General features: G+C 37.5%; 2 protein-coding genes and 1 pseudogene across 2 annotated transcripts; 2 read left to right on the top strand and 1 right to left on the bottom strand.

Annotated features, from left to right (window-relative positions):
• The first annotated feature begins 638 nt into the window (after positions 1-638).
• Positions 639-2,547, top strand: LOC116127673 (pentatricopeptide repeat-containing protein At4g20090-like). Its single transcript, XM_031413306.1, is given in 2 exon segments — positions 639-920; positions 923-2,547. Coding segments are annotated over 2 exon segments (1,890 nt in total). The 5' UTR covers positions 639-655.
• A 97-nt stretch (positions 2,548-2,644) lies between these two features.
• On the bottom strand, positions 2,645-7,103 carry LOC116127844 (annotated as a pseudogene).
• A 2,742-nt stretch (positions 7,104-9,845) lies between these two features.
• LOC116127834 (mitochondrial amidoxime reducing component 2-like) lies at positions 9,846-19,296 on the top strand. The gene is made up of 8 exons (XM_031413495.1): positions 9,846-9,915; positions 16,429-16,578; positions 17,228-17,404; positions 17,636-17,724; positions 17,815-17,879; positions 18,117-18,219; positions 18,643-18,753; positions 18,847-19,296. The coding sequence occupies exons 1-8, from the start codon at positions 9,846-9,848 to the stop codon at positions 18,970-18,972; spliced, it is 891 nt and encodes a 296-aa protein (XP_031269355.1). The 3' UTR covers positions 18,973-19,296.
• The last annotated feature ends 518 nt before the right edge of the window (positions 19,297-19,814 follow it).

Here is a 19,814-nt window from a genome sequence, read left to right as displayed (position 1 = left end):
GAATCTGATCATCCAATTTTTCAATGACTCTTTGATATCGATTTTCGTATTATCCTAATGTTACTAAAATAATGAATTATAAAATAAGAAATGAATACAATAAGTTTTAAATCAAAACAATAACTCTTGTAACTATACTTCTATTAAGTTATAATCTCTTTAGTCTTTATAATAATAAATTTAGCTGGTCCCAACATTATGATTACAACGAGACTCAGCTGTTATTAGTATTACATGAGAATAAGAGAAGAAAATAGAAGTTTATTTTATTTGCTTCAAGTTAAAATTTTTTTTTCATAAATGTTATAATTATTTTACAAACAAGAAAAAAAATTTAAATGGCACTACAAAATATGACGTAAACCTTGGAAAAAGATTCATCAATTAAAAAAAATTAAATTAATGAAATTATTAAAAAAAGAAATAAAAAAAGATTAAAAAAAAAAAAAGAAGGCAAAATTCCTACTGGGTCTGTTATGTTACTGGGCTAGTTTGAACCGTTGGATGAACGGTTCACTGACACTTGAATTTGGCCCAGTAACAGTACCGGCCCATGACAACACAGCCGAGTTTGAGTTAGGTTTCTACCCTGGCTTTCACCGCATTAAACGTTCCAAAACCCTTAAACAAGAGACCCTTTTGAACCCATGCCAAAATGCTCTCTTTATCACTCGAAACCCTCCTTTTCAACTCCGTCATCAGGAGCTTCTCCTCAATCAAAAACCCAAGTAAGTCTTTTCATTGTTTCTTTTCTGTTCTTAGTTCAATTCCATCAAACAAATGTGTGGACTCTGAACTTGAAAATAAATATGAGTCTGAGAAACCAATATTTGATCATATCGTTAAGTCTGGTCCAAAACTGGGTTCTTATAAGCAAGGTGATTCAACCTTTTATTCACTCATTGAAAACTATGCGAATTCTGGGATCTTAGGGCTTTAGAGAGGGTTTTGTATCAAATGAGATGCGAAAAGAGAGTGGTTTGGGAGAAGAGTTTTATTCTGATATTTAAGGCTTATGGTGAAGCACATTTGGTGGATGAAGTTGTTGATTTATTTTATAGAATGGTTGATGAATTTCAGTGTAAAAGAACCGTTAGGTCGTTTAATTCAGTTCTTAATGTGATGGTACTAGAGGGCTTTTATTCTCACGCTTTAGAGTTTTATAATTGTGTTGTTAATGATAAAAGCATGAATTTTTCGCCTAATGTAGTGAGTTTTAATTTGGTTATCAAGAATAAGTGTAAATTGGGATTGGTTGATAAAGCAATTGAGTTGTTTAGAGATATGCCGGTTAAGAAATGTGTACCAGATGTGTATACTTATTGTACATTTATGGATGGGTTGTGCAAGGAAAACAGAACTGAAGAGGCTGTTTTGCTATTGGATGAGATGCAAATTGAGGGTTGCTTCCCTAGTCCTGTTACGTTCAATTTTTTGATTAATGGGCTGTGCAAGAAGGCTGACTTTCATGGTTTGTGTCTTAAGGGGAAGATGGATAAGGCAATTAGTCTTTTGGATCGGATGGTGTCAAATGAATGTGTGCTTAACGAAATTACATATGGGACAATAATTCATGGGTTAGGGAAGCAAGGGAGAGACATTGATGGTGTTCATATGTTGGTTTCTATGGAGGAAAGACAGTTTCGCCTGAATGAGTATATTTATTCGAGTCTTATTAGTGGATTGTTTAAGGAGGGGAAGTCTGAGGATGCAATGAACCTGTAGAAGGAAATGATCGAAAAAGGCTGTAAGCCTAATAGTGTTGTTTACAGTGCTCTTATAGATGGATTATGCCGAGTGGGCAAACCAGATGGAGCTGAGGAATTTCTTTTTGAAATGACGAATAAGGCTTGCTTTCCGAATGCTTTTACTTATAGCTCCTTGATGAAAGGTTTCTTTGAGAGTGGTAAAAGTGCTAAGGCTATTCAAATTTGGAATGAGATGGCAAAGAATAACGTTATATGCGATGCGGTTTGTTATACTGTGCTTATTAATGGACTTTGTAGGGACGGGAAACTCAGTGAGGTTAACATGGTGTGGACACAAATGCTTTTCAGAGGCTGTAAACCTAATGACGTGGCTTACAGTTCAATGATTCATGGCCTATGCAATGCTGACTCATTGGAAGAAGCTTTGAAACTTTTCAATGTGATGATTTGCCAGGTGCCGGAATCTCAACCTGATGTTGTCACTTATAACATCCTATTTAATGCTCTGTGCAAGCAAAATAACATCTCTGGTGCCATTGATCTTTTAAATAGTATGGTGGACTGGGGCTGTGACCTTGACGTATATACATGCGACATCTTCTTGACAGCTTTGAAAGAGTTAGATGCACCTGAGGATGGGAGAGAGTTTTTAGATGAGCTTGTAGTCCGGCTCTTTAAGAGAAAAAGAAATTTAGGTGCTTACAAGATTGTAGAAGTGATGCTGCAAAAATTTTTGTCTCCAAAAGCCTCCACTTGGGAAAAAATTGTTCAAGACTTTTGCAAGCCTAAAATTCTTCATGCAGCTCTTGACAAATGTTGGAGAAGCTTGTATAGCTGATTCGTTAGGTAAGGCTGTCGCGTGCTGTTTTCTTTCAAATGTTGGGTTATACTTTTGTCCTTAATTAAGCTTTCATTCATTTTTTTTCTTTTTTTGGTCAAACTGCTAAAACTGAAATTACTTTATGCCAGAAAAATAACCCTTCTGAGTGTAAACTCATAATGCTATTGATTGTTGTCATTATTAGGGGTGGGTGGGTCTCGGTACGAAGGAGAAAATAGTAAACCAGCATTACAGTATATACAGATCCCAAATTTTATAGAGGCATCCTGTCCCAAAGATCCCATAAGAAAGATATTTGTTGCAATTGACAACAATGGAAGCCATGGAACTAGTGGAACTCCCCATACTTCTGGTGTTCTCTGCTGAGGTAGAAACAATTGTATTGCCGAAGTTACCAGGAACCAAAGAGGAAGTCTGATGACATATCCAACCCAACCATCAGGCTTTGATCCCCAGTAAGCTGAGGTCCCGATTGAGGAAGCAATAATAATCAGCAGAAAGATAACAAGCTTCAAGAGGTGCAGTTGTGGTGTGATTTCTCGCGTATAGTATCTCCTCATGAGAAGTGCAACAGCCATCATCATGAAGATAAAGAGTGTGCTTACAGATAAAAAGGATGAGAGGATACCCAAGCTTGAAAAGAACGCAAGGACAGCAGCTAAAATGGCAATAAGAAGTGTGGCATTTATTGGTGTTCCAGTCTTGGGATGAACAAGTGCAAACCATGGTGGGATCATGTGGGCTCGTGCAATGTGAGTAGTATACCGTGCCTGACCGAGTGCCCCTACCAGAAGAACAGTCTGAAATTCAATTGGATAAGCTGCATCTAGATCTATGTCTCTGTATTTCTGCATCATGGTTAGTGAAAGTGCCATTCAGCAATATATTACTGTGATTATTGACATTGATCCAAGCAGTCCAATTGGTATATCTCTTGATGGGTTTTTTGTTTCTTCTGCCATGGTGGCAATATTGTCAAATCCTCCATAAGCAAAGCAAACAATTGCAGCTTCCCTGAAGACACCCGCAGCCCCAAAAGGCAGAAAGGGTGTCATATTATAAGTGTCGGCATGAGCAAACCCTGCAATAATCACAAATAAATTACTATGCTATCAACTGCAGATGCTATCCAATTTAGTTGTGAAGTTTTCCTCGCACTAATCATTGCAATTGTGACACAACGAGTTAGCGTAATAATAAAGCTAACACTCGATTATAATTTTAGAACTGATAAACAAGTCTCAATCACAGAAATGTGAACCTTAAATCTAAAAGAAAATCTCAATAATTCATTCCATATTTTATCTCTTCAAAAGAAACGAATAGTATGTTTATATAGGGTGGTTACAGGCAATCCTAACAAGAGACTAATTAAACAAGGAAATAAAATCATACTTAAACACGAAAACTAATTAAAACAAGAAATCCCAACTGTTGAGTAATTATAAAATAAGAAAGTAAAATTTAACTAAATTAAAATTTCTTAAATCTACTAAACTCCTAATTAAAATATAAAACTACTTGAATTGCTAATATAAAAACTTAAATAAATAAGAAAATCAAATAAAGAAATAGAAACAAAAGTAAATCCTAATTAAATTCTAATTTAAAACTATTTTCCCTATATCAGAGTCCCCCACTTAAAAATAAACCCATCGTCAAGTTTCAATCTGGTGGGTGATACCCGAAGTAGAGTAATAAATCCTCATTTGGAGTAAATAAATATCCCTTGTCATTGATCTACCTAGGAGAGTAGTCATGCACTATAATCTTCAAGTTGAAATCGAATGTCATCGGTGTTTCATCCTTTTGATCCTTAACTTGAATGTGTTCTTCTTGCTCAAACTTCTCCTTTAGGACAACTTGCTTTCGCTCAAGCTTCTCCTTTAGGATAGTTTGCTTTTGCGCTTGTTCAATCTTCTCTTCTTGGAGAACTCATTTAGCTTCAATGTCTACTTTATGTTCAATCTCCTTTGATGTGTGATCCTCAATTTGTAACATCTCATGATCTTCCTTGGCTTTAAGAATTTCTTTAGGAAGTGCTTTATACTTCTTGTCTTTTTCCATAATTGGCAAGACATGTATTCTCTGAAGAAGAATTCTTCTTTTAATTCTTAATTGTGATTCTACATCAAAGGCTAATTGAAGAACATCAAGCAATTTATGGTCAGGTCATAAAACAATTTGAGCTTGTATGTTTACATTCAGCCCATTAAAGAATCTTAAAGCTACTCTATGTGGATGTTCATTATAGTCAAGGTGGAGTAACAACTGTGAATATTTTAGCAATATATTTTCGGACAGATCTCTAACCTTGATGGCATCTTTGGTATTGCTAAAACAAGATCTGCTCATAATCAGGAGGAAGAAAATCCTTTTGTTACAACTGTTTCATCCTGTACTAGGTTCTAACTGGTGCTTTCCCCTCGCGAAATTTTATGGATTGTAATCTTTCCCACCATGTAGAAGCTCCACCCTTCAATCTACACGCAACAAGTCTCACCTTTCTTCCTTCTGGAATCTCCATGTATTCGAAGAACCTATCTATTTTCGCAATCCAATCCATAAAGTCTTCAATATTTAAATTACCATTAAAGCAAGTAATATCTACCTTTAATTTGAACTCGTTGGTATCTCTATCCCCATAATCACTTCATCCATATACAACGTGCCTCCCAAAATATGCAAAGTAATCATCTTTTTCATCCAAATCTTCCATGTAGACTTGTTGTCTAAACCTATTTGCAAAAACTGGTTTGTCAACAGGCTGTCCCTGAGCCACATCATCTCTGGGATGTTGCCTCTCGTCATTCCGGTTTCTGTTGGCATCTTTGCTCAGAGCATCAAGTCGATTTGCAATTTCTTCAAAGCGTCGTTCCAAACTCTAAAATTTGAGATCCATTCGTTGCTCCAAAGCCGTCAATGCCACCCCTTGCGAGGTCTCAGCTCCCTGGTCTTCATCATGAGAACCGTCACCGCCTACACCTTCATCACTTGCCATTAGATCAGATGAATTCACCTGCTCTAATACTAACCGATTTCTGCTCTACCCAACGTTCCTTTCAAGTTCTACATAATAATCATCTTCTTTGTCTGACTCTTCATATAGACTTGTTGTCTACACCTATTTGCAAAAACTGGTCTGTCGACAAGCTGTCCGTGATAGCAACTGATATAGTGACTTAGCGTAACAACAAGGCTAGCATTCGACTATACATTTATAACTGATAAATAAGTCTCAATTACAGAAACTTAAGCCTTAAATCTGAATAATTCATTCCGTATTCTATCTCTTCAAGAGAAACAAATAATATGTTTATATAGGGTGGTTATAGCCAACCCTAACAAGACTTTAATTAAACAAGGAAATAAAATCCTACTTAAACACGGAAACTAATTAAAGCAAGAAATCTAAGAAAGTAAAATTTAACTAAATTAAAACTTCCTAAATCAACTAAACTCCTAATTAAAATAGAAAACTACTTGAATTCCTAATATGAAACTCTGAATAAATAAGAAAATCAAATAAAGAAATGGAAACAAAAGTAAATCCTAATTAAATCATAATTTAACATCATTTTCCCTATATCAGATTACTGCTGCAATTACAAGGATTCCAACAACTATTGGGTCTAGGATGTACCCATCCGTGAAATTAGTGTGGATCCTTAATGAGTTGGTTTTACTGTTCAAAATAGTTGTGAAATAAGAAGTCCATGATCTTGCAATTGCTGCACTTCCTAAAATGCTTTCAAGAAGTATGTTTCCAGCTATGATGAACGCCGCAAAGTCTTGTAATTCAATTCTTAAGTAAGCAAATGATCCACCTGCTATTGAGATCTCTATTGAGAATTTCATGTAGTAGAAGAGAGAGAGCGTTGCACAAACACTAGAAGCAACATAGGATTAAATAATGCCTGGTCCAGCATCTCCATTAGCTTCTTGTCTAGTAAGCACAAAGATACCAGCTCCAATAACTGCACCAAATCCAAACCAGTTGAGATTTCACCAGGTTAGGCAACGTTTCATGCATTCTCACTTTGTTTCCAAAGCACATCAATCTTATTGGCATCATCTAACCTGCTTATGAGACAATCCTTGAACCAAAAATGTGTCTGGGACAACACAAAAGGGTATTTATCCCAGCTTTGAAAGGATTCTTCTGGTAAGAAATCTTGCTTGCTCCATCTCCTGTAACTTCTTTGCTAAACCTCCTCACCATGTTCTCCTACAAAACTTGTTATGCCTAAAAAATCAGGGCTGACGTAGGCTTACATCAGCAATTAGAGTTTAAGAAGGCATTATGCCGCCCAGGCGTTGCCACATCATCCAAGGATAGAAGAAGCAAGGCTGTCATTAACTTGGTAGGTAAAGGCCTGGCTAGTAAGTGGCTGGGAGTCATCCATTTGCCCAAGCTTTACGTGATTTAAGGATATCTACCATGCAACCAGCCAATGAGAAGCAAGGTAGGAACTGTATGACATCTTCCCACTGGCAGACTCGTAATCATTACCTAGAAACCTCTTACTATAAATAGAGAGCTCCCCTCTCATCATTGAGATTCGACTTCTGATAAGATAAACACACTCTCTCCCTCTCTGTATTTCTATTTCTTTAATTGCTACTTGCGACCTGATTGTAATATTTCATTTATAAAAAGACAGTGGATGTAGGATTTTCTTTGAGCATCCGAACTACTTTAAAAATCGTCTCCCGTTTATTTATTTACTTTTTCCATTCATGTGTAATTTCTAAGTCCGCTTAGTGCTTTACACGTGCGAGTAGTTGGTGTCAAAATCAAGCATCAATAGTTTGGCACTAGAAGGAGGGCTTGATTTAGTATCTGCTCTTCATCAGGAATCTCTGATTGATCGATTCTATTTGATAGCAAATGGCCCATGGCTTCGAAACCAAGCAAGCTAGCCCTAGTAACGAGGAGGGCCCTTGGGTACAGGATGACACTTCTCCCAAAGTGCCCCTATCCAACATAGTACCACGGTGGACATTCCCTTGAGCTCACAGCTCGACCCAGCTATGATAGATTACCTGGAGAGGTTCAACAATACTCTCCAAATGGTTAACCAAAAGTTAGATTGTTTGGATCAAGTTGTACCGCCTGAGTTCGACAAGGCAGTGCCACCACCAAAAATGTCTGTAAGTCGCGCTAAAGCGCAGAAACGAGCAAACACCCATGCCGCATGCACTACGGGGTGTAAGGGTAAAGGAAAGCAAGTGGCGAATAGTAGGCCAAAGGGCTCTAAGGGACCAACAAATAGTGGTCGTGAAGTAGGTAGAATACCTATGGCTTTTCGACTTGGTAGTATGTCGTACCATGAACCGTCCCATACCATATCGTATGGGAATCTCTGCAAGAGTGCAAGGCAGGGAAACTCCAAGCAACCGCGGGTTGGTTCTGACCACCGCAGAGGTCGAGCTAACTCCCCAAACCTTTCATTGCCTTCAGCGACTCTAGTTAGCGTGTGTCAAGATATATTGAAGCCTCTAGCTGAGGAAAGGAAGAGTCCGATCTATAGTCTTTCCTTAACCGTAATTATGAAGGTCGAACCCACGTTGCAAAAAGTGATCCTCAGGTAGCTCTGCTGCCTCAAATTGAGGAGTAACAGCGAGCTCTAGATTAGCTTAAAGCTCAGCAAAAATGAGCGTGGGCAAGTCGTTGAGGCATCTCCCTTTTCCCCAAAAGTGTTAGCTGCTTCTCTCCCATCAAGGTTTATAATGCACGATATACGAGCGTTCGATAGGAATTTGATCTGCAGGATCACCTCTATGAGTTTAACGACCTCATGGAGATTCACCAAGTTTTCAGCTTGGCCAAATGTCGCTGTTTGGTAGTGATCCTGACTGTCCATGCCAAGTGCTAGTTTAGATCACTTTCGCCAAGATCTATTAACTCATGGTAGCAGATGAGCTCGTTATTCCTAAGACACTTTTTAGTGTATAAGGAGTTCTCAATGCTGTTGAGCTATCTAAGTAACATACGATAGGAGAAGAATGAATCCCTCAAGTCCTACATTGATAGGTTTCACAGGGAGCTGCACAAGGTGGCTAATACACTTGAAGAATCTATTCGGACTCTCATTAGTGTGGGAGTTTGCTCGCAGATCGACTTGTGGAAAAAGCTGTAATCCGAAGATGACGTTTCCCTCACCCGCTTCGACGACCTTATAGAGAAGTACCTCTGAATAGAGAATTCCATGGCTGCTCTCAATCACCATGGCCCCAGCCCTTTGACTAGTGCTCTTTACTAGGTGGAGGGTAGTAGAAGAGTTGATCACAAGTGGGCTAATGACGATCAGCGGAAGGGAAAGAAGTAGAGGTTTAAGCCCAAAAAATCCTATGCCTAGGTTCATCATTACGATTGCAACAAGAATCAGTATACTCCTCTGAACGCATCAGTATTGGCTATTCTGGACAAGTCAGAAGAGGTTAGTCTGCTCAGAGAGTCGGCGCTTATGAACAATCCTTCTTGGGTAAGAAAAAACAAGAAATATTGTCGTTATCATTGGGATAATGGGCATCACATCGATGAGTGCCGAGCTCTCAAGCAAGCAATTGAAGACCTCATCAAGCAGGGGCACTTCAAAGAGTATGTCGATGGTCCGACTCCCGTTCGGGAGAAGGATTAAGAGGAACAGGGGAAGAAACATAGTGATCGTAAGGGTCTCTACCTTCTAGGGATCATCTTTGGAGGACTACACCTCGTAGGAAATTCTCGAAGTGCCCAAGAAAGGTATGCTAGAGAAGCTCGCCATGACCCTGTGAGTGTGATGAGCACAGTGTTGTGACCAACTAAGGTTCGCAGGGAAGAAGAGATTACTTTTTTGGAGAAAAAAGCGGTGCGATTACATCATCCCCATGAGGATGCACTTGTCATTGCGTCTGAAATAGGTCCATGCGAAGTCCATAGGATGCTTGTGGTCAATGGCAGAGCTGTGAACATCTTATTTCAGCGGGCTTTTGAGGAAATACAATTGGACGAGGCAGATTTAAAGCCTGCCTCTATCCATTTATATGTTTTTACCAAGAATCACCTGATTCCTAAAGGAATGATCACACTTCTCGTCACTTTGGGTGAGACCAATGAAGTGATCAAGATGACAAAATTCTTAGTGATAGACTATCTGTCTGCTTTTAATGGCATTTCGGGATGACCTCTACTATGAAGTTTCAATGCCGTCACCTTAATTTGTCATCTAAAGATGAAGATTCCCACTTCGACGAAGTGTGGAGAAATGAAAGGGTCTTAGAGCGAATCTCGTAACTACTATGTAAGGGTAATGCAGATGACATGTAAAGGGAAAGGGAAAGGGAAGCAGGTGGGCATTCCTGAGCAGGCAATAGCGATCAGTAGGTTCGAGCCATAGTTGGGTCTAGTGGAAGATTGCATATATCCTTGTGTTCAAGAAGAGTATTCCCATAGTGGGCTGGTTAAGTCTCTGTTTGAGGTAGCTGTCGACTAGAATGAGTAGACGTGAGTGTTGAGAATCGAGAGTACTCTCAACCCTCAGCTTGCCGTAGATTTAATGAGCTTCCTCAAACATAATATCATTTTTTTGCATGGACTCATGCTAATATGGTCGGGATCAACCCATATATAATATGTCATGCCCTCTACATCGATAGTGTAGTCAAGCCGGTTCACTAGAAAAGAAGAGCCATGAACCCGAAGCGTTATGCTGCTCTTGAAGTTAAGATGGATAAACTCCTTTCAAACGGGTTTATTTGAGAAGCTCATTACCCGAGTTAGGTCATCAATCCGGTTTTGGTGAAGAAACCCAATGGCAAATGGTGAACTTGCGTTGATTTCTCTGATATCAACAAATCCTATCAAAGGACAATTTCCCTTTGCCCAAGATCGATCAGCTTGTCAACGCTACCTTTAGACACGAGCTTTTAAGCTTCATGGATGCCTACACAGGATATAATCAGATCGATGTATAAGCTTGACGAGGAGCATACCTCGTTCATCACAAATCAGAGACTGTACTATTATAAGGTCATGCCCTTCGATCTAAAGAACGCTGGGGCAACCTACCAGCATTTGGTTAGCCGTATGTTTTCCGAATAGATCGAAAAATCAATAAAAGTCTATGTCAATAACATGCTGGTTAAGTCTCATGTTGCTTCAGATCATATAGCACATCTCACTGAGATGTTTGACGTACTCCGAAGGTATAGAATGAAGCTTAATCCTTTAAAGTGTTCATTTGGAGTATTTTTAGGGGAATTCCCGGGGCACATGGTTAACCACCGGGGGATCGAGATCAACCCCGAAAAGATCCAAGCTCTCCTAGATATGAAAAGTCCAGCTAATCGAAAGCAAGTTCAAAGCTTGAATAGGAAGATAGTGGCTCTCGGTTACTTCATATCGAGAGCAACAAATCATTACTTGTCGTTCTTTAATATACTCAGGGCTAACAAGAAGTTTGAATGAACTCTAGAATGTGAGTGAGCCTTCCAAAGCATAAAAGAACATCTTGGAAAGTCGCCTCTTCTATCCAAGCCTCTTCCCAAGGAAATCTTATTTATCTACCTGTCCGTCTCTCAGTATGTGGTTAGCATAACTCTCATCCGAGAAGAGGGCATAGTTCAATGGCTAGTGTATTATATAAGCAAGTGACTTCTAGATGCCGAGATGCGGTACCCAGAGATGAAACGATTAGCCTATGTCTTGCTGATTGCTTCCAAGAAGCTGTGACCTTATTTCCATGCTTATACCATCCATGTTCTGACTAGCTACCCACTCAGACAAGTTCTTTAGAAGCTGAAGGCTTCGGGTAAGTTGCTTAAATGGGCCATGGAATTAAGCTAGTTCGATCTGTATTACAGACCGAAGAAAGCAGTAAAAGGGTAGGATGTTGCTGACTTTATTTTGGAGTTCTCTTATTAGCCAGATCGAGAACCCTAACAGCCAGCCCGCAAAGTTGTCTAGAAAACTGTTCGAAACTTATCAATTTAAAGGCTTTATGTTGATGGGTCTTCGAACAAAAAAAGAGTCGGAGTCGGTCTTATACTCCTTAGTCTCGAAGGGACTCAAATTCATGGGATTCTTAGGTTCAGATTCAAAGCTATGAATAATGAGGCTGAATATAAAGCGCTACTTGTCGGTCTGCGACTAGCAAGAGAAATAGGGTCGGAAATGATCGACATCTATAGCGACTCCCCGCTAGTTGTTAATCAGATCCTAAGAGAATATCAAGCTAAAAAAGAGAATATGATCAACTATCTGAGGAAAGCTAAGGCCGCACTCGAGCCTTTCAAGCATTATGTTATCAATTGAATCCCGATAGACAGTAACTCTGTCGCGGATGCTTTGACAAAAATAGCCTCTTCGCTGGACTCCGATGTCCCAGACAACATTCCAGTTCGGTACATCAAAGTTCCCAACTGTTAGTGTATATTAGTGTATGCCCTAGAAACCATTCGTGTTGTCGGTTTCAGAGCATTTTGTCTNGCAAAGTATTCAATTAACCAATAACACAAATATACAATATATAAATGATATTCAAATTATAGTCTCCAGACTCAAATATAATATTTAACTATGATTATTTAGTAATTTAAAACTTGATAAGTTTGATATTAAATGCAACCAAATTTTAACTTTCTATTAATCCATTAAATTATATTAAATCAAGAACTTTGTCTCACAAATCTATGTAAAAAATTAGTGTTACAATACAACCTGAAATATAAGATTAATCAATAAATAAAATAATTTCATAAAAGGATTTATTAATCTTTTTCTAGATAAAACGCCACCAATAACACTACAGACACCAAAAAAGTAGCACCGAATTTCTGTACCGGCCTACGTGTAACGCGCGTCTCCATTTTTTTACAACTTTTTCTAGTGAACGGCCATCCATCAAATTTGGATGGCCGTTCACTTACATGGATGCCCGTTCATATTATATGGACGGGTGTCCATATGCAAGGGACATACGTCCCCATTTAAAGGACGCCCGTCCCTGATTAAAATACAATTAAAAAATTTGTAAAACATTTGGGATTCCTGTCCATCAAATTTGGATGGCCGTTTACTCACATGGACGTCCGTCCATATTATATGGACGTACGTCCATATACAAGGGATGGGCGTCCCCATTTAAAGGACGCCTATCCCTGATTAAAATACAATTAAAATTTTTGTAAAACCTTAGGGACGACCGTCCATCCGTTATGGACGGCCGTCCACAAATAATGGACACCCGTCCTTCACCCAAATATGAAAAAAAAAAAAAAAATTCTTTGGGGACGCCCGTCCACAATTTGTGGATGGTCGTCCTTTTATTATGGACGGGCGTCCGTAAGTAATGGACGCCCGTCCAAGAGTAATTCGTAATAAAAAAAAAATTTTAATACTGGACGGCCGTCCCTAACTTGTGGACGGCCGTCCCTTCATTGTGGATGGGCGTCCATACTTAATGGATGCTTGTCCATTCATTGTGGACGGCCGTCCATTTGGACCGGGGGGGGGGGGGGGGGGGGGGGGGGGGGGGGGGGGGGGGGGGGGGGGGGGGGGGGGGGGGGGGGGGGGGGGGGAGGGCGGGTTAGTTTGTTGAAAATCTGATCACGTAGTCCTAGTTAGTAAATACGGGTATGGAAAAAAAAAAAAGGTACAGGAATTTTACGGGTATAATATGACAAACGGTAAAAAATACGTTTATAAAAATTTGGCTATAAAATTCAGATATGGAAAAAATATGGTACGGGTATATACGGGTTTAATACGGTGTATTGTTAATACTATGTTTTGAAAAATACGGCAATATCAATCTTAGTTTTAACACTTTTATGGNACAATTTCTAAAATAAAATTAAAAACTAACAAAATGTCAAATAGAAGTTTGAAAAAGAAATTGAGAATTCCCAGTGGACCCAGTCAACTCAACCCCGCCACCTGTAGCCACCGCATCACCACCACTAACCAGAAAAACCCAATCAACCAAGTTAATCACTGGAAATCTTCCAAAACAAATCCCACAAAGACAAAAGTTCCCCACCAACAATGGAAGTTTCAAACAAGTAACCCACAAAAAATTCTATCTTCACAAATCAACACAAAATGGAAAAAAAACCATGAAAACCACCGTCAATCCGAGTGTGGAGGAGCTGTGCAGTGGGGGTGGCGGCGTTTAGTATTGTTTGCGGCGAGAGAGTTGAGTGGGAAGAGGGATGTGGCGGTGAGATGGAGAGAGGGAAAGTAATGGATGTTTTATTTAAGGAAAATAATACAGTCATCGACGGTAATGCACTGAATGACGTGACAAAATCTTAACCGTTAATTAATTTTAACTTAATATTAATCAACAGTTAAGATTTTATCACGTTATTCAGTACACAAATTTGGTACACAATAACTGTAGCATTGCCCTTTATTTAATTTTCATAGTATTTGTTATTTGATAATATAAAGGAGGGTAGAACAGACTTTTCACAGAAAACTCAAATTTTAGTACACTAACGTCCGTTATCTGACAGAACAAAAGAGTTTATATCACTTAATCCCGGAGCAAGATGTAAATATACTTCAAATCTCAGGGTGTGCTTGGATCGAGATCATATAAGATAACGTGGGTAATCTTCGTTTATTTTACAAGATTCTGATGTTTGGTTTGTAAGTAATAAAATATTACGAAAATCTTTTATTGTAAATAGTATTTATTATTGGTAATGTGGAAGGTAGTCCGATACCCTCCCCCACCCTTATGATTAAAACATTACCGGATAATTTTTATTTTTATATCTATTTTTCCCTTAATTAAATATCATTCTGACACAATTGTCCTCAAATGTCTACCAAATAACTATTACCTAGCCCCCCTACATTAAGAAATTAGCTAAAACACTCTAGTCACAAAAAAGTTTAAAAGTTAACAAAATACCCCCAGTCATCCAAGACTACCGTCGGCCATTACTCACCACCGTCGATCATCGGCGACAGTCACCATAATAGTGCACAACCGACAGGATTTAGTCAATCGTGCGTCGATAAAGCCTTTTCACATGGCTACAGATTCGACTGTTTCATAGCCAAAGATCTGGCCTTTTCACGGCCACATCTTTGGCCATGAAATGGCAATAGATATGTGATCTATGGTCGAAATGGCTTTAACAGCGTATGGTCGGCCATACACGACCAGTCGTGCGCCATTCCATCAACTATCAGCGGTGATGGTTGGCTGTCAGTATTGGTTTGAGGTGGGTGGGATGATTTTGCTATAAATTAAAGTTTTATATGACTGAGGTGTTTTAACAAAATTTCAAATGTAAGAGGTTAAAAGAAATGATTCAAAAAATAATATTATATTAATATTTAAAAAAAAAAGCAATTTAATAATCTATATAGCATACACATCCATGTTTTTAATGATTAGACAGAAAAGAAAACACTCAAAAACAATCCTTGATTCACCCACAATCCTTCCAACCAAACACAACTTTTAAACATTCTTAATAATCTTCAAAGTGATCTATCTTTCCATTAATATAACATTCCCTTATAATAAAACATTATATGATTCAAACATTCCCTCAAAGGTGAAAGTTTAAAGAGTAATGCTATGTTTACTCACGATCTTACTAACCATCTTACTATCCTTTGTGAAAATTACATATGGTACCCGTACTATACTTTATATTTACACAAGATAGTAAGATGGTTAATAAGATCGTGAGTAAGCATAGTATTATTGAAGTTTAAATATTCTTTTATTTTTATTTTTATTTAAAAGGTTAAATTTGTTATTAAGCCTTATATTGAATTTTCTTTTTAGAAAATACCCTTACATGCATATAACTATCAAAATAATGAAATAATAATAATAATAATACATTAATACTTAAATAAATTATTTAAAATTTAAAAAATTTATGTTGTCAATGGTCCCAAATCAAAACGCNAGTTGATTTTCCTCAGAGTGTTCAATTGGTTTGTGCATTAAAAGTAAAATCTTCAGTAGGATGATTTCACTCCTACTGGTAATTAAACTCATACCAACTCTTTTGACTGCTCATAATCACTTTCGTATATTTTTCTTATTTCCATCTTTTGCTCTTTTTCATGTAATTTTTTTTATAGTTTTTATTTGTAACCCAATTGAATTTTTTTTTTTTTTTTTTTTTCACTCTTAAATTGGATTATGCGTGAAAATCTTCTGTATGGTGATTTATATGTGCGGCTCTTATTAGATTTCTTGGCTTTCTTAACCAAAAGTAAGTTTAATTTGATGACTAACTTATCTGCATAAGATTTGAATATTAATAGTTAATGTTGAACCTTTGTAGCTTATGCTTGCATGATACCAGAGCTAGAGGCTTCATGTTTAAATTTATCACTTGCCTTATCAATCTTGCCTATTAATTCAGTCAATCACATGAATCTCTGTTCAATTGATTTACTTCCGTTTGACTTTTGAATTCTCAGTTCGACAGGATCCCTTAGACCTTAAATTATATTCATGTTATGTGACAGACCTGTTGATAAATATTGATGTCGAACCCTTGTAATTCTCATTTATGCTTTTCTTTCTTGTTTTGTCAAATTTTGAGTAATCATGTGAATTTCTCTGAATAGCTTCTGGAATTGAATAATTTATATAAATTGTTTTGATGATGTTCTTTTAATGTTTTTGTTTTTAGGTTTTGTACTTGATCACTAGAGCAGTTAGCCAGTTTTATTTAGTTGTGTTTGTCATAGAGTGAATTTAAGCGTTCGATTGTATAAAGGTCTATCTGAATAATTGTGTTACTGTCATGGTTTTGAATAATTCTAGCTCCTAGTAAATCAATTCATTTGTGGTTCAGTTGTTCAACATGCAAAGTTAACTTCAATTTCCGTGTTTGGATATACTGCAGGATTTCGGTGGGATAGGCAGTGGATAATAGTTAATCAAAAAGGCAGGGCAGTTACACAAAGAAACGAACCAAAGCTCGCTCTTGTTGAGGTTGAGCTTCCAAAGGAGGCATTTTTAGAAGGATGGGAGCCTACTGGGGGCTCATATATGGGTAACATCATTTTTCATTTCTATTTTACTTTTACTTTTCCTTTTTTTCCTTCTTTTTAAAAAATATTATGTTCATGGAGTTCAATACCCTCCTTTTTTATTTGAAGTGATGTTGTGGTTTCTTATTATTTCTCTCTTCGACTTGCTTGTCTAAACTGAAGATTAGTTCATCAGTAACAGAAGTTGTTGTCAATACCATCATGGTATGCTTGCACGAGTAGTCATCCTGAACTTAAATTTTAAAAGATTTGCATGAGAGATCTTTTCCATATAGATTGAAGTTTCATCTGATTGGATATCGTTTCTTTACTACTGTGATAATCTGAATAGTGTTAGTAAACATCATTGCAAAAATGTTTGAGTTAAAGTAAATGAGACTAGAAATAGTATTTCCTATATATACAGTGCAAGTTGTCATGGTGCTCAGGATTGTGTTATGCTTAGCCTTTTTAACTGTGACTTAAATCATTAATCTCTTATTTTGGGTATGAAGCCTTTTCCAGTTCAAATTTTACATTGACGGGCATGGTTTAGGTATCTTTAATTGCCTTTCGATTTATCTTCAAAATTGTCATTCCATGTGCTTCCCGTTTCTTTTTAATATGGTTTATGAGATTTTCGAATGTAACTTGACTCACTTTCTTTTACAGTAATAAAGGCTCCAGGGATGGATGTGCTTAAGATTTCGCTGAGTAAACCAGATGATGTAACAGATGGTGTTTCCTTGTGGGAGTGGTCTGGCTCTGCATTGGATGAAGGAGCTGAAGCAGCAAACTGGTTTACAAAATTTCTTGGGAAAACTAGCCGGCTAGTTCGTTTTAATGCAGGTTGAATTTGGTTTTTGGCACATTTCATAAGTACAGCATGTTGGCTGCACTATGAGCGGTAGTAAAAATCAGAAAACTTTAAGAGGGAATTCCTGGAGAAAAATATATGTAATGTAGGGAATACTGGTCATGAGCATAACTAATTTTTTAGCAGATGAATTTGTATAGTCTTACATATTTTAACTTTGATTTTGATGGTTGATAATTTGGCTGCATTTTGTGCTACTGCAGCATCAGAAACTAGGCCTGTGGATCCAGAATATGCTCGGGGACACAATCTAATGTTTTCCGACCAGTATCCATATATGCTTTTGTCTCAGGTTAGTCTTGAGAAACATGTAATATACATTGTCCTTTTTGTGACTTGATATCTCAGAGCTTGAACTTATAAAAAGAATTATCTTTTGCAGGGGTCTTTGGATGCACTAAATAAGCTTCTCAATGAGCCTGTTCCAGTCAACCGTTTTAGACCCAAGTATGCTTTCGGATCATACCATCTCTGTTTATCATCTAAAAAGCTCCCAAATTTATTTTCTAGATGGACTTTTCATTGCCAATTGCTGATGTTACATTATAGCCTGCCCTAGGAGCCCATACTCATTATTGCCTTGGATACAAATGTTATCAGATTTGTCTTGTTATTTTGAGATTTCCATTTGTTTCCCGTACTCGTATTTAGTCTATATATCTCATGTATACTTGTATGTGACAGCATCCTTGTCGATGGTTGCGAACCATTTTCTGAGGACTTATGGACTGAGGTCCGGATTAACAAGTTCACATTTGAAGGTGTCAAGTTATGCTCCCGTTGTAAGGTAAAAACTAAAAAGTTGCCTTTCTGCTTGTTCCTGAAAACTTTCCACTTTAGTGGTCGCGTCGGCTAAATAACTGTTGTACTTATCTATTGATTAGATAATATATGAAAGCTATTATGTAAATTTGTAATATAAGCGCTTACATGTTGATCAGTCAGTTGAATCCAAGCAGGTTTCGGATGTTTAGCTGTAAAAACCACGACAAAGTCCTGTTTGAAGAGTATAATCACCGTAGTTATCCGTTGCAAGAATCTGATAAAAATTACAGTTTATGTTTCCTTTTCAAACACCCTCTATAATAAATGAAAAAAATTGAATTTACCAACAAAATTTTATTAGTACAGATCCTATTAAATTATTTTGTGATATTATTTTTCTGACCTGGTGCTCATTCCAAGCTTATTTGCAAACAATGTTTTCCAGGTACCAACTATAAATCAGGACACTGGGATTGCTGGTTCTGAACCAAGTGAAACTCTGATGAAAATTAGATCAGACAAAGTGTTGCGCCCGAACCGAAAACAGCAGGGAAAGGTGAGAACCGAGAACCGAGAAGCCGTGAATCCAAAATTTTCAAACCATAATCTTCACATATGCAAATGAAAAATGAATAATGTTGTCTTGCAGATTTACTTTGGCCAGAACTTAGTCTGCAAGGACAGCCTCACTAAAGGAAGGGGAAATGTGGTTAAAGTTGGGGATCCTGTTTTTGTCCTCAGGAAAGTTTCATCTGCTGCTGAAGCGGCTGCTTGAACTCTGTGGCATATCTGTTCGCTGTTGTAGTTTTAGTCTTAAAATAACAGCATACATCCGAAGTCTTATCCTACATTTTCTCATTCTAAGTGATGCATCATTTTATGTGGTATTCCTGTATCTTTTATCATACTGGTTTATCATTTACAAGTTAATACTGCATAAGAAGTAACATCATTTGGGATGAAAATTTGGTGATAAGAGTTTGATATACTTATTTTAGTTTTAGAATAAATGATGTTGTCTCCAGAGTAAGTTCTGTTGACTCTTCTGGTGCTGGAATCAGGAACGGCTTGCCTATCTATTCAAGAATTTAATTCAACCTCTTGCTTCTTGTTTAGGTGAACTAGAAATGTCTCTCTTACTTGAGTCTTTGTTTTATAGCTTAACCTTTTCATATAATATATTAAAAGCATGCTTCAAAGTAAATTATCATATAATGAAGCATTGCTAAAGTAAATGATAGTTTATTGATAAGGCATACAACTAGAACAACTATAATTTATAAGAACTTTAAATCATACAATAAGTTATAGTTTCCATTGATGTACAATTCTGAGATATTCTTACCATTGAAGCAACAAAGACAAAGTCATGGGCTCTCTCTTAAAGAAGGAGGTTACAAAGTAACACGAATGGTCTGTAGGCTAAAAACAAACAGAAACAACGAAGGCACACACGCTGCTGTCTTAAGAGCACACAGGCTCAAATAAAAAACGCATAGACACCTACACAGGAGCACGCAGGCTGCCAGGCTCGGAAACAAAATCACAGAAAGAGGCACAAACGCCCAAAGAGAGCATGCAAACTCTACGATAAAGTAAAGGAACAAGAAGCTATGA

This window comes from Pistacia vera, unplaced genomic scaffold, assembly GCF_008641045.1.
Source record: "Pistacia vera cultivar Batoury unplaced genomic scaffold, PisVer_v2 Contig105, whole genome shotgun sequence".
Classification (NCBI taxonomy): domain Eukaryota; kingdom Viridiplantae; phylum Streptophyta; class Magnoliopsida; order Sapindales; family Anacardiaceae; genus Pistacia; species Pistacia vera.
This window is presented reverse-complemented; position numbering and strand designations above follow the sequence as displayed.

Coding starts and splice junctions, on each gene's coding strand:
- LOC116127834 (XM_031413495.1), top strand. CDS start 9,846: ATGCAGATGACATGTAAAGGGAAAGGGAAAGGGAAGCAGGTGGGCATT. Junction 16,579..17,227: donor TACTGGGGGCTCATATATGG/GTAACATCATTT, acceptor TTTCTTTTACAG/TAATAAAGGCTCCAGGGATG. Junction 17,725..17,814: donor CATATATGCTTTTGTCTCAG/GTTAGTCTTGAG, acceptor TATCTTTTGCAG/GGGTCTTTGGATGCACTAAA.